This window comes from Otolemur garnettii, unplaced genomic scaffold, assembly GCF_000181295.1.
Source record: "Otolemur garnettii isolate 467f Iridium unplaced genomic scaffold, OtoGar3 scaffold00087, whole genome shotgun sequence".
Lineage (NCBI taxonomy): Eukaryota > Metazoa > Chordata > Mammalia > Primates > Galagidae > Otolemur > Otolemur garnettii.
This window is the reverse complement of record NW_003852482.1, coordinates 2,141,412-2,155,077: the sequence shown is the minus strand read 5'-3', so window position 1 is coordinate 2,155,077 and position 13,666 is coordinate 2,141,412. Positions and strand designations below refer to the sequence as shown.

The 13,666-nt window shown below is 48.3% G+C and overlaps 1 protein-coding gene across 2 annotated transcripts; it reads left to right on the top strand.

Annotated features, from left to right (window-relative positions):
- The first annotated feature begins 260 nt into the window (after positions 1-260).
- Positions 261-13,540, top strand: LOC105887441 (protein transport protein Sec16A-like). Of its 2 annotated transcripts, XM_023516179.1 has the most exons (6): positions 262-541; positions 4,960-7,500; positions 8,194-8,631; positions 10,559-10,695; positions 12,118-12,215; positions 12,988-13,540. In XM_023516179.1, the coding sequence occupies exons 2-6, from the start codon at positions 5,029-5,031 to the stop codon at positions 13,260-13,262; spliced, it is 3,420 nt and encodes a 1,139-aa protein (XP_023371947.1). In that variant the 5' UTR covers positions 262-541; positions 4,960-5,028; the 3' UTR covers positions 13,263-13,540. The 2 variants fall into 2 exon arrangements, with proteins under 2 accessions (XP_023371946.1, XP_023371947.1); XM_023516178.1 differs by having other exon boundaries at positions 261-541; positions 4,960-8,631.
- The last annotated feature ends 126 nt before the right edge of the window (positions 13,541-13,666 follow it).

Below are 13,666 nucleotides of genomic sequence, written 5' to 3'. Positions count from 1 at the left end.
TGCGGAGGCGGTTCCGCAGAGACCAGGCTCCGCGCGCAGTGCAGAAGGTACGCGGCGGGCCGCCCTCCCTGCCAGGGCAGGGACGCGTCCAGTAGGGTCCAAGACGCTAGCTCGCTCCATAGGAGTCACTCAAGCCATGACACAGCTTGGAGCGCCAAACCCGAGCCTGAAGCCGAAAGCCGTAACCAGGCAACCAGCGTGCGCCGAGCTGCCTGGTGCGCAGGCGCAGTCAGCCGCCGCTTGGAGCCACCACGCCGCGCACGCGCGGTCGTTCTCCGACCGCCTTCCAGCCTTCCTGGCTAACGGCAGACTGGGAGCAGAGCGCATGAGTCCGGTCTACGCTCAAGTTCTCGGCTCCGCTAAGCAGCCGGTTCTCAGTGCGTGAACCTGTTGGCATCAGTCCTTCAGACAGATTCTTGCCTTGGGGCCTTGAGTGAAGAATTTCGTGTCTTCTCACATCCTAAAACGAAAAAGACTAGGATAAAGAGCCAGCGTAACCAGGGTCACGGCCCGGGCGGCCCGGCGCGCCCGGCCTGGGCAGGTGGGCGAGGGGCGGGGCCGAGGGCAGAGGGGGTGGAAGGACGCAGGGAGGGGCGGGACCAAGAGTTGGGCACTGGGCGAACGCCCGCGAGGGACACTGTGTGGGGCGGGACCGGGGGGGCGGGACGAAGGAATGAGGTGGCGATGAAGGACAGATACAGCGAAGAGAGAGACCAATGGGGGAGGGACTAAGGGATGGCGGCGAATGACGCGACGGGTGGGACCAAGGGGGCGGGGAGCGCCTGAACGAGGTCAGGGGCGGAGTGGACGCGCCGAGGGGCGGAGCGCGCGCTGACGCTGCAGCTGGACACGTCGGCGGCGCGGCTGCCGGAGCCGGATGTGCCAAGATGGCTGCGGCGGAGGCCGTGTCTGTGCTCGTCGCCGGGTGGGCGTCCTCCCGCGGTTCCTGAGGGCCGTCCGCGGCCGCGCGGGTGAGGAGGCCCGCGCGGGCGGAGGAGGGTGGGGGCAGCGAGCGGTGCGTGGCTGTGCGGGCGGGGCGGAGGGCGGCGGCTGGGCCCAGCCCCGAACCGGCGGCGCGGCTGCGGGGAGGCGCCCGGGCCAACAGAGGGGCCGGCCCTCGGGGCCGGCCAGTGCCCTCCGGGCGCGGCCCGAGCGGCTGTGTCCGCAGGCTGGAAGCGCGATCCTCTCTGCGGACTGACGTGGACCTAGCGAGTGTCCAGGTCCGGGCGGTGCCCGCTGGGCTTGACTGAGGTGACACTGGTCCTCGCGGGGGCTGCCTCTGTGGAGAGTTGTCTTGGAACGGCTGGACAGTCAGCCACCTCTTATGGGACCTGCAACTTTTTTAAACAAAGACACATTTGAGGAATTTCTCTTGACAGTTTAGTGTGCCTTTTGCGACGCAGGTTCTGAAGATGCCTTGTCCTCATTGGTTGGAAGACTTCCTTAGCGAAGCTGGTGGTGAACCAAGGGGCAGAGTTGTTTGCAATTGGATGTTGCCGCGGAGGTAGAGCACCTCTATATCAGGGATTAGAGAAACATGTGAACCATCTTGCCCTATTGTGATGAAAGTATTACATGAGAGCATTCGGCTACATCAAAGACATTTAGAATCACTTTTCCGGTTTTCTTGAAAGCGTTTTTAAGGCCGGGCACAGTGCCTCACGTCTGTGATACAAACACGCTGGGAATCCGAGGAGGGTGCATCGCCTGAGCTCAGTCTGAGCAAGAGTGAGACCCTGCTTCTACTAAAAATGAAAAACTGACACAAAAGGATTGCTTTAACCCAAGAGTTTGAGGTTGCTGTGAGCTGTGATGCCACAGTACTCTACCCAAGGGGACAAAGAGAGACTCTTTCTAAAAAAAAAAATTTTTTTTTAATGGTTTGTAGGTTGGTTGTGGGTTGCTTATTAAGATTTCTATTTTAAATATGTATGATGCAGAGTTAACTAGAGAAGTATTTCCCATCCCCAGATGTGGCAACAAGAAGCATGCAGAGTCCCAGTTGTTCCTAGAGTGATTTTTTTTAAGTTTTGACACAATGCAGCCTCCTTGCAGTTTTCTACCCCTTTCCCTTTCTTAGGATTCCAGCACTGGTATCTTGAAAAGACAAATTTGACTTTGGCTCAGTTATCCTTAATGGTAGTTACTACAGTGAGGCTCAAAATTGTACTGAAAGTTTTCTTTAAGGTAAACTTTAATATGAATTCTTTTTGCTTCCCTAAATGTCTTTCATGAGTATCAGAGAGTCTTTTTGGGTGTTCATCATTTTTAGCAGTTTAGACTCTTCTGCCCCTGCTGCCTTCTTCAACAACTAAATGTGTTTGATTCCAATTCTAACATAGCAGAGCTGGAGTTTATTATGTGTTGTGTCAGCTGTCCCATAGTCTGAGGGGTGTCACTAGCCATCACCATGAGGGAGATGTGGGGCAGAGGGTAGACTCTCCGGTGCTTCCTGGTGCTCCTGCTGGTTTACATTCCTACTGTTGGAGGCTGGTGGCATTTAGTGGAGGGGGTTGTGCATATGTGTCTTAAATACCTCAATTCTGTAGCCTGAAAGTTACACTGAATACAGTTTTGCCTTATTTCTCACATGGATACAAAGCAGTTTAACTGAAAAGCTAGATTTATGAATAATACACTTTCAAGATCAACTGGTCTTTTTGAAACAGTATGCCTTTTAAAAAGTTACATGGTTAAGGGTCTTGTGCTGAAGCCTTCCAAGGAGGAAGTCCACCTCCTGCGAGACGATAAGCATAGAATGCCTGTCGCTCCGAGCAGAACCATTTCAGGAGGGACTGAGAAGTCTGCATGTCCTCACCATAGGAAGTGGCTGTGCCTGCAGCTGGTTGGACCACAGGGAAGAGGATGCCAGCTCACGAAAGGGAGGAGCTGCTCTACTTGTACTTTGAGTCCATATCAAGTGGAGCTATGAACATCTTTTGCTTTCAATTGATAACTTAGAAGTAGACCAAATCTCTGATATTGTTCCTAAATATAGTCTGTTAAAGTCAAGTGAGTTTCAAGGTGCTTCTTTGGAAGGGGTCTCCTATTGGCTTAGGAAAGAACGTGTAAGAACTGTAATAGTAGAGAGTTAATAGATTTAAAGGACTAGTTTTCAGGTAGGGATAGGAACTTTGATTTGTAAATGGCTTTACTTAAAATATGCTCTTTAATGACTTCTTCTTTTATCTGAATATCAAAAAGATTTCCAAGGACAGAAACACTATACATCTGCAAAAATATGTGGATTAAACTCCCGAGTCCTCTTAAGATTTCTTCCTTTGGTTTAGTTTTCTCTTTGATTGGCTAAATTTAATCTGTTTGTTTATGAAGATGGTACTAGGAAGAAGTATGAATAAAAAGAAAAGGACTTTCTAAAGATGTAACAATTGAACTTTGGCCTTAAAAGTCCAGGTTAACTATTCAAATTTATATTAACTGCATGTTATTTCAAAACAAATAAGAACAACAACAACAAAAACTGTGATGAGATGCTTTCTTTTCTTTTTAATTATTTTAGAAACGGATTTCACCCTGCTCCCAGACTGAAGTGCAGTGGCACGATCATAGCTCACTGTAGCCTTGAACTCCTGGGCTCAAGTGATCCTCTTGGCTTCAGCCTCCTGAGTAGCTGGAACAATGGGTGTGAGACACTATGCCTGGCTAATTTATTTATTTTTACTTATGTATATTTTTTCTAGAGATGAGGTCTCAGTATGATGCTCAGATGGCTGATCCTCAAATTCCTGGTCTAAGCCATCGTCTGCCTACCAAAATGTTAAGGTTACAAGATACGGGCCACCACTTCCAGCCCTCTTTTGTTTTCTCTAAGAGGTTTAATGGCACTTTGCCTGTTGTTGAACATTTTTGAATCTAGTTAAACCATCAGTTTTAAAGCTGCTTTAAGTTTTCTTGGGTTTTCCATTCTAGGTATAGTTACAACTCTGATGGTAAGAGGTAACATTGTTTCTCTGGTGGTGCTTTCATACCTTAAACTTGGCACGTTACCAAAAAAAAGGAAATTTTACATGGTGAGATAAAAGGCATTTAGTATGGTAATATGCTGGTCACCATACAGAGGTGGTCACCATAAGGAACCAGGCCTACTGTACTGACACATACATGTGGTGCATGTCTGGTCTATGAGAATTAGGTCAACTTGAGGAGGTGGTCCAGGTAGGGAGGTGGTCAGCTATGGAGGTTCTTGCTGTAGTTACTTTTCATTCTTTATAACTGTACTTTATAATATTCCATTAGAGGAAAAGGAAATTTTAAACTTTTGTATTCCCTTGGAGATTTAAAATTAACATGTATGGAAAGTATGAAATTCAGTTCTTCTTATCTAATAGAGGAGTTGGCTCTTTCTGGATCTGGTGATGGTTCCCAGAAAACATGGGGGACCTGTGCTAGGGTACCAGACTGGTGGCTGGATTCTGCCTTGTCCTTGCCGGTGTAGTGATGATCTGCGGAGACAGGGGGCATTCTGAGTAGGGGGTCCCAGAGGAGAGAGTATCTGTCCAGATGCACTTAGCCAGCTCATGGCCAAATCACGCAGGGCCCTCTCTCGGTCCACTCCCTCTCAGAGGGCTGGCAACAGCTCCTCAAGGACAGATGCTCCCCACTGGGGCAGGAGTGTGAGAGGGGTGTATTCTTCAGGATTAAAGGACTTGAAATTGATTTTAGTCTCTTTCTTTAGTTTTACTGATTGCAGCCAAGACTTTGTTTTGTTGTTGTTGTTTTGGTTTTTTAAGAAGCAAGGTCTCACTTTGCTGCCCGGGCTGGGGTGTGCTGGCCTGACCGCTGCTCACTGCAGCCTCCTGCCTCGGACCCCCATGGTGCCTGCCACCATGCCTGCTAATTTTTTTTTTTTTAAATAGAGATGGGGTCTCACTGTGTTGCCTAGGCTATAGGTCTTTGAATATATGTGTTTTATGCTCCTTTTGTTTTTTTCTTTTCCAGCTCGAATTAAGGAAAAGTTACATCCTCCTTCCTTCTGTAAACAGCATCTACTTCTGCAAAACGTTGGTCATGCAGCCACCACCCCAGGCAGTCCCATCTGGTGTGGCTGCGCCACCTCCAGCCGGGAATCCTCAGAGCATATTCTGGACTAACAGCCCTTATAGAAGACGGGCCAATAATAATGCACCAGTGGCTCCGATAACTTGTCCCTTGCAGCCAGTAACAGATCCATTTGCTTTTAGTAGACAGGCCCTCCAAAATACACCACTGGGTAGTTTGTCCAAAAGCAGCCCGCCCATCTTGCAAGGCCCAGCACCCCCGGGGTTTCCTCAGCACTCTGGTTTACCTGCACCTCACACAAATGCCAGGGATAGCTCCCAAGGACCTTGCGAGCCACTGCTGAGACCTCCATCACAGCCCAGAGCAGACACCAGTTCATTTTCTGATACATTAACCTCTTCAGCACTGCCCAGGGCTGAGATGAACAGGAGTGCAGAAATCCATCCCAGCGCAGAGACTGAAGTTCCGGCTCCACCATATCTGCAACACTACATTCCAGGAGTGGGTCCTGACCTGTCTCATGGGGCCCATCTGCATGGGAGCATGCCTGGGCCTGACCAACACCTGAGAAGGCAAAACCCGAATGATGATGTGGTAGCCCCAGCAGCGACCCCTTTTTCCCCCCAGCCTCGTCAACAGATACCTGGTCATTGGGGACCAGTGCAGGCAAGCCCACAGCCCTCAGGTCAGAATCAATCCCTTTGCCTGGAAGGACCTGTTCAAATTACGGTGCCCCATGCCACCAGCGTTCCTCATCTCCCCTCTTCATCTAGCCCACATCAAGGCCTTGGCCAAGAGCCACATAACCCAGTAGTATCTCTTTCAGCACCCTTGGCCAGTGATGGAAGAAGTGAAGTGGCATACCCGCAAAGTGAAAGCTACTCAGCAAATAACTTTGATCCTGAAAATACATTCAGGCAAAACCCCAGAGTTGGGAATACTTGGACAAGCCAAGAGTTTGGGCAAAATCCAGGAGTGAATGAGCACCAGCCAATCCCCACTTTTGTGAGCCCTCTTGCTCAGGGAGATAACCCAGAAAACCACATGCACCATCCTCCAGGGGCTGGGGCCAGCCTCCTCCTTCCAGATACAGACTCGGGAGCCCTCTCAATGTTTTTCCAAGGGGCAGAGACAGAAAATGAGGAGAATCTGTCATCTGAAAACACAGGCTCTGCTGCTAAATCAGAATTCGAAGGTTTCTCCTCTAACTCTGGACTGGGCCATGCACCCCTGCCTACACATGGAGGAGGAGGTGGCATCTGTCAGGACTTTCTTCAAGGCTCCAACATTGAGACCACACAGCATGGTGGAGAAACACACTTTTATTTTGCTCACTCTGCAAGCATTCAGCATGATGAACAAACCACTAAAAACACTGCCAGTGATATGCGAGGTGACACAGCAAATGCAGGGACTCAGGGTGCCAGTGCCTCACAGTACGAGAATATTGAGAACTTAGAATTTATTCAGAATCAAGAAGTTCTTCCAAGCGAGTCCCTAAATTTCAACGCTTCCTCTCCAAGTGATCAGTTCAGATATGGGGTCCTTCCTGGGCCATCTCTCCCCAGGCACAGTGCTGTGGGCCACACTGGGGCTCCTGACACAGCACTGCATCCTGTGAGATCTGATAGCATGTCATCTGGCTATAGCAGCAAAAGCCATAGGAGCCTTTCAGGCTCAACCAGGCCCCAGGAACTCGTTGGCACGTTTATTCAGCAAGAAGTTGGAAAACCTGAAGATGAAGTTTCAGGTAGTTTTTTTAAGCAGATCGATTCTTCTCCCATGGGAGGTGAGACAGATGAGACCTCCATGAGCCAGAACTACCATAGCAGTTTATCCCAGCCCTCAACTCCAAGCCCCCCCAAACCAACAGGAATATTTCAGACAAGTGCAAATAGTTCTTTTGAACCAGTAAAATCTCACTTAGTTGGGGTAAAACCAGTCAAGGCAGATCGTGCCAATGTGGTGGGTGAAGTGAGGGGAACTCGTGCCTACCAGAAGAAGCGCAGGCCACCTGATGCTTCCCCTGGCAACCTGGAGCAGCCACCAGACAACATGGAGACCCTCTATGCACCCCAGGTCTGTCCTCTGCCTCTCAGTATCACTGCGGAAGTTGGGCGTGTGCTTCCTCACACTGGAGGGCCACCCTTGGATACGGTGCACCCGACACCTGAAAGGAAGCCCTCAGCCAGAGCTCATGGAGCCGGAAAGTGTGAGAGCCCTGCGACAACTCTGTGGGCACAAAATGAGCTGCCAGATTTTGGAGGCAATGTTCTTCTAGCCCCAGCAGCTCCTGTGCTTCAGGTACCTACAAAACCTCAGCCACCTGCAATTGTCCAGCCTCCAGAAGAGGTGGTCCCTGGGCAGCAGTCACAGAAGCCAGACTCTGCCATTCCCCTGCAGAACCGAGATGGCATTGGTGCTTTGGAGAACCTTGAGAACCCTCCCACTGTGGGAGAAGAGGAGGCCCTGAAGTCGCAGGCAAGTTCTGGTCATGCTGGTGTGTTACCCTTGCTGCCTACTGAGCCTTTGCAACGTCAGCCAGTCTCAATGGCCCAGCTTGATCAGAGCTATAATTTAGCTCAGCCTATTAATTTTTCTATGTCCTTCTTGAATCTTAATGGGAAGAATCAGTCTTGGAGAGATACTTTGGTGGGGGATAAATCTCTAATAAGCAGTAGGGTGCTCAGTGGTGATTTTGGGGAAAATACTCCTTTGTCTGGGATCCCAACCAGCTCTGTCCTTAGCTTGTCTTTGCCTAGCAATCTTGCCCAAAGTAATTTTGCACAAGGTTCTGGTACTAATCAGCCTGCAAATTTGCTGATTCAGCCACCATCCCATCCACTTCCAAGGAACTTGGTTCCAGAAAGTCAAAAGAATCATAATGCAGAAAATGTTCCTCCCGAGTTTAATAGTTCTACTGGAAGCATGAGTATGATGTTAGTTCCACCTGCAAACAGTACTTTGATACCTGAGAGTAATAAGGCAGATTGCTCCAGTAATCGGGAAGAACCTTATGGAGCCTTAGACTTTACATTAACTAGGATTTTGGAAAATCCAGTAAGAATGTATAGCCCATCCTGTTCTGACAGCCTGGCTTCGCAGCACAATCTTGCCAATCATCCTGGACAGTCTGGGCCTGGGCCACATAACCCAGACCATTTCTACCAACAGGTAACAAAAGATGCACAGGACCAGCCTGGCCTGGGAAGTGGCCTGCAGGGGCTGGTGCCTCCTCAGCAGCAGAGTTCTTCCCTGCGAGTCCCCAAGACAACGCTTGCAGAACCTTCCAGCCCAGAGAGTCCACCAGCACAAGGACAGCCCCAAAACTCAGCCCACCCACCAGCAAGCCTGGCTCCAGCTGATGCAGGCCAACAGCTGCCACCTCAGCTGCCTCAGTCTTCCAGTGCATCACTGATGTCCACTGGCTCAAGCCAGGTAGCCAAGCAGTCAGAGCCACAGTGGCCACAGCCCATGCCTCCACAAGCACTGGGCCCACTGCCACAGGACATGGCCTCCTACTACCATTACAGACCCCTGCATGAGGCCTACCAGTCTCAGTACCCCTCGCTTTATCCACCAGATCCAGGGGTGGCCTCCCTCTATTACCAGGTGCGTGGAGCTCTTGTGTTTAATCTATTGCTCTCTCCTTGCTTTGACCAGTGTTGGGTTTCTCTCTGTTCTGGTGTGTTCTTGGTAGTGATTTGTCTGCTTGACTGAGAGGTGACCACAGAGTCCAGGGCACATAGAGTACAGTGCCAAGTAGAACGCCAGCTCTAAGCAGTGCTTCCTGAGAAAAGTTCTCCTGCAGCCCAGAGCTGAGCACAGGCCATCTCTTAGAAATTCACACTACACATTTACATATTGAATTGATTATAATACCTGATTAATTTTTGCTTAATCCAACCTCCCTAGATTTGTGTACAAAAAGAACTCTGTCTTTCCTATTACAGCTGGTGGCTGTCTGTAGAATTAGAGTTCTGGTTGTACACTTTGGAGAACTGGGATGGCATTTGGGAGCTTTCGTGTGGTCTTGAGAGTTACTTCAATCTTTTAAATCCCTTCTTGAGGATACAAACATTGAAGGAAAAAGTTACATTTAGAATATTATTCTCATGCAATAGCTAAGAGAGGTGGAATTCCAGGAGCTTCTCTCAAATACTAGTGATACCAGTAGCAGAGTGAAGAGGCCCTGTGTGTTCACATACAGGATTCTTTGATGTCTTTTTTTTCACAGCAACACAAGCTCATGAGTATTGCTTAAATTAGGTTCTGTTTAAATTCTATAGTGGTTTGATCATTATCTGCATTTTCTCATCTCTGACCCTGACTCAGTATCACCCAAGGTAAAAGTATTGTGTAAGGAATTCTTGCAATGTGTGGGGCCAGTCACACCTAGACTGGGTGGTATGGGAAGGCCTTGGAGTTAGAGTCCCTAGGAGCAGAGCTGCTGTGACCATGTTGCCCTCGGCCATGGGACCTGGGCCCCCTTCATGGGCCTTGAGCATGGTAGTTTGTGCACCTGCAGACAGAGGTTTGACCCCTCAGGCCTGTGAGACCAAGATTCCAGAGGAAACCATCCACTTTATTTATACATAAGAAGGTGTAGCTTTGACCTGGGGGAGCAGCAGAGTGAGGTCCTGTGTGGGGCTCGGCCTGGATCTAAGCTCACTCAGACTTTGCTTTCAGCTTCTATAGTGTCCAGTAGTGGGCAAGAACAAATCTGTTTTTCCATGATTTCACATTTTCTGCCAGGTAGTGTCAGAGAGTTGGGCTTTCAGACATGGAAAATGAATTTTGGCTTCTTTCCGGATAACTCCATCCTCAGATCTTCCTGTGTCTACTTGGGCCCTTCCTTAGAGACAGATCTGTGGCCATGTACTGATTTTTTAATGGTCCTGAAAGCATAAAAATAAAACATCCTCTTTTTGAGGCTGTCCATAACCTTAGGACTCATTCATGTGGTCTTAAAGTTTTATGGAGATGGCATCTGAAGCTGAACATAAGCATTGTTGAAGTCATAACATCTCTGGCCAGCACAATGGCTCATGCCTATATTCTCTGCACTCTGGGAGGCTGAGCCAGGAGAGTCACTTAAGCCCAAGAGTTTGAGGTAGTTGTGAGCTCTGATGACCCGATGGCACTCTGCCCAGGGCACACAGTAAGATTCTGTCTCCAAAAAAAAAAAAAACAAACCAAAAAACATGACATTTTTGCATTGGGGACATCAAGAAGCAGACACCTGACAAATCCTCTCCAGATGTTACTGTGGCCACTCAAGGTTGCCTGCTCTGGTTTGCTGGTGTGATGGGCAACAAGGTGGTCTCCTTTCCTGAGCAGGGCCAAGCTGTCTGTGAGGAGCATCACACCATGAGCCCAGTGCACTGGGCACAGTTAGTAGGTGGCAGTCTGCAGGAAGGAAGGCTTGCATGTAGTCCTGCTTTCAGAGAGCAGTTGTCTGTGTTTAGAGCTAGTCTGGCTGCTCCACAAGTTTGCTTGTGATTGGTATCTAATGTTGTTCAAACGCTTCCTCCCACAGGATGTCTATGGCCTCTACGAGCCTCGGTACAGGCCCTACGACAGTGCCACATCTGTGTACGCAGAGTACTTCCGCTGCCCCGAGCCTGAGCGGCCCAGCTCCAGAGCAAGTCACTGCTCAGATCGGCCACCTCCCAGGTGGGGCTGTGTCTACTCTGCCTCTTCACTCTATGCAATCTGATGTTTTATTGTTGACTTTTATGGTAACTTAATGGTTTGGAAAATTCTGTGTGTATAAAGAATTATACAAACCTCAGTGGCACCTGTGGCTCAAAGGAGTAGGGTGCCAGCCCCATATACTGGAGGAGGTGGGTTCAAACCTGGCCCTGGCCAAAAACTGCAAAAAAAAAAGAATTATACAAAACTACTTAATATATGTTTACATTTTGTCAACACGGACAAATTGCCAAGTGTTTTTTTTGTTTGTTTGTTTTTGTGAGACAAGAGTCTCACCTTGTCACGCTCAGTAGAGTGCAGTGGCGTCATAGCTCACAGCAACCTCAAACTCTTGGGCTTAAGCCTTTCTCTTGCCTTAGCCTCATGAGTAGCTGGGACTACAGGTGCCCGCCATAACACCGGCTATCTTTTTTTTAGAGACAGGGTCTTGCTCTTGCCCAGGCTGGTGTCGAACTTGTGAGCTCAGGCAATCCACTTGCCTCAGCCTCCCAGAGTGCTAGGATTACAGGCGTGAGCCTCTGCACCCTGTCTCCAAAGTGTTTAAATTGAATTAAATATACTGCCACCAGCATTCAGTAGCATCTGGCCCATCTCATAGTCAGGCCAGACCCATGCAGGTTGACAGGAGCGGCTGTGATCTCGTTGTCTGCGCTGCAGGGCTGGTCGCTCCTGTCATCCAGGCTCGGCTTTTGTTCTGGCTTTTGTTCTATTTTTAGTAGAGACAGGGTCTCACGTTTACTGAAGCAGTCCACCTATCTCGGCCTCCCAGAGTGCTAGGATTACAGGTGTGAGCCACCATGCCCAGCCTACTTTTGACTTTTATAGCATATAATGATGAGAACACAAAAAGGGTCAGGTCCTTTTTGCTGGACAGCTCTTAAATAATTATTTTATTGGCTTGGTGCTGGTAGCACAGTGGTTATGGGCTGGCCATAAGCACTGAGGCTGGCAGGTTTGAACTCGGAGTAGGCCAGCTAAGCAACAATGAAAACCGCAACAAAAAATAGCCGGGCATTGTGGTGGGCATCTGTAGTCCCAGCTACTTGGAGGCTGAGGCAAGAAAATCGCTTAAGCCCAAGAGTTTGAAGTTGCTGTGAGCTGTGATGCTACAGCACTCTACCAAGGGCCACATGGTGAGACTCTGTCAAAAAAAAAAATAAATAAATAAATATTTTACTGAGATAAATTTTAATTAGCTATATGATGAGGAATTCCATAATCTCATCTTTGTTACTATTTCGAATCTTCTGATTAGAATTTTTTTATGACCAAAGTGCTTTGATAAATGTTTTTGCTTTGGGTATAATTTGTATTAGCTGATATCTTTTCACCCTTTTAAGAAATAGGTAATTTGTTTTTAACAGAACTGTATGTTTTTTTCAGGCAAGGGTATCCCGAAGGATACTATAATTCCAAAAATGGATGGAGCAGTCAGAGTGATTTCTATGCAAATTACTATTCCAGCCAGTATGATTACAGAGGTATGTTTGGGGGTTTAAAAAGTCAGCCCTTCATAGTGGCCTTGTCTGAGACATGCTGTGCTCTGCTGGGTAACCTCTGAGAAACTTTTCTTTTAATAGGTCTCTTCTTTATGTTTTTATCCAAGAGCCAAAGTAGTTCAAGATTCTTTGCATCTGAAAATGATTGTATTGATGCTTTTCATTAAGAAATGAATGTCTGAATATCAGAGAGAGGGAAGGAGGGAGAGGGTGGGGTCTTGGTGTGTGCCACACCTTTTGGGGGCAAGACCCAATTGTAAGAGGGACTTTATCTAACAAATGCAATCAGTGAAACCTGGTTTCTTGTACTGTCAATGAACCCCCCAAAATAAATAAATTTAAGAAAAAAAAGAATTAGTAAAGGGGTAGCACCTGTGGCTCAAAAGAGGAGGGTGCCAGCCCCATATGCCAGAAGTGGTGGGTTCAAACCCAGCCCTGGCCAAAAACTGCAAAAAAAAAAGAAAAGAAAAAGAATTAGTGAAGAGGTCTTTTAGCAAAATCTCTTCTACAGATTTCTTTTTAATCAAGAACGCTTGTCTTTAGAGACAACATCAGGCAGGACACAGGCAGGTCCTCTAGCATCTCATCATTACCATTTCCTCGTGTCCTGCTGATTTTTAGGAAGAAAGTTTGGTTTTTCCAGGAGTCCTTCAAGCATTCTTAAGTCAGTGGGGGGTGTGTGCAGCTCTGCAGTGAATCCAGAGTTTCTTCTTCTGCATATTGCTGTGTTAATCCATTAAGCCCTTGCTTACAGATCCAGGTCGCTGGGATCGTTTCCAATACAGCACTAGATTCAAGGACCTCCGCCCCTGTGACCAGAGGTACTGGTATGACGTGGAATATGACCCATATAGGAAAGAACACTATGCTTATGGAGACAGGTTGGTAATCCACTTGGACAGAGGAGCTCAGTGGGAAACAAGGAGTGCTGTCACTCATTTGCCCTCATGTCTTTGGAGTTTATCCAAGAGCTATAGTTGTTTGGGGGTTTCTGGTGAGCAGTTGCCTAATGTTTTGGTCACTGTCTAAGAGAGGAAGGCTAGATTAGGCCTTCCCAGCACTGCTAGTCTGTGGTGTGTTGGGAGAGACTCGGCCTCAGAATGAGTGCTGTCAGTGGCTTCGGGAGCACCCAGGAGTCAGGGTCCACTCTTGTCTCAATGCTTCTTCCTCATCTGTCATGCCCCACAGCCGAGGGAAGGGACTACAGTCATGTGCACCTGAGTTATCTAAGATCCTGAGTCAAGGTCTGAGCCTTTGGTCGCTGTGATGTGACGTCACCTGTAGTGTCAGTTTTAACTCACACACTTGAGGGCAAATGTGTGCTTGGAGGTGGGAGGGCACTGGGAACAGCAGGAGGATCTGCTGGGCTTTGGTCTGTTAGCCAGCGGCTGTCTATCATGCCTGGAGCAGTACTCCCAAACTCCCCTTTCTTT

Bases quoted from the DNA above. Each gene is read 5' to 3' on its own strand.
- LOC105887441 (XM_023516178.1), top strand. From the start codon at position 5,029: ATGCAGCCACCACCCCAGGCAGTCCCATCTGGTGTGGCTGCGCCACCT. The intron at 8,632-10,558 runs GTGCGTGGAGCT...TTCCTCCCACAG, and splicing joins TGGCCTCCCTCTATTACCAG to GATGTCTATGGCCTCTACGA. The intron at 12,216-12,987 runs GTATGTTTGGGG...CCTTGCTTACAG, and splicing joins CAGCCAGTATGATTACAGAG to ATCCAGGTCGCTGGGATCGT.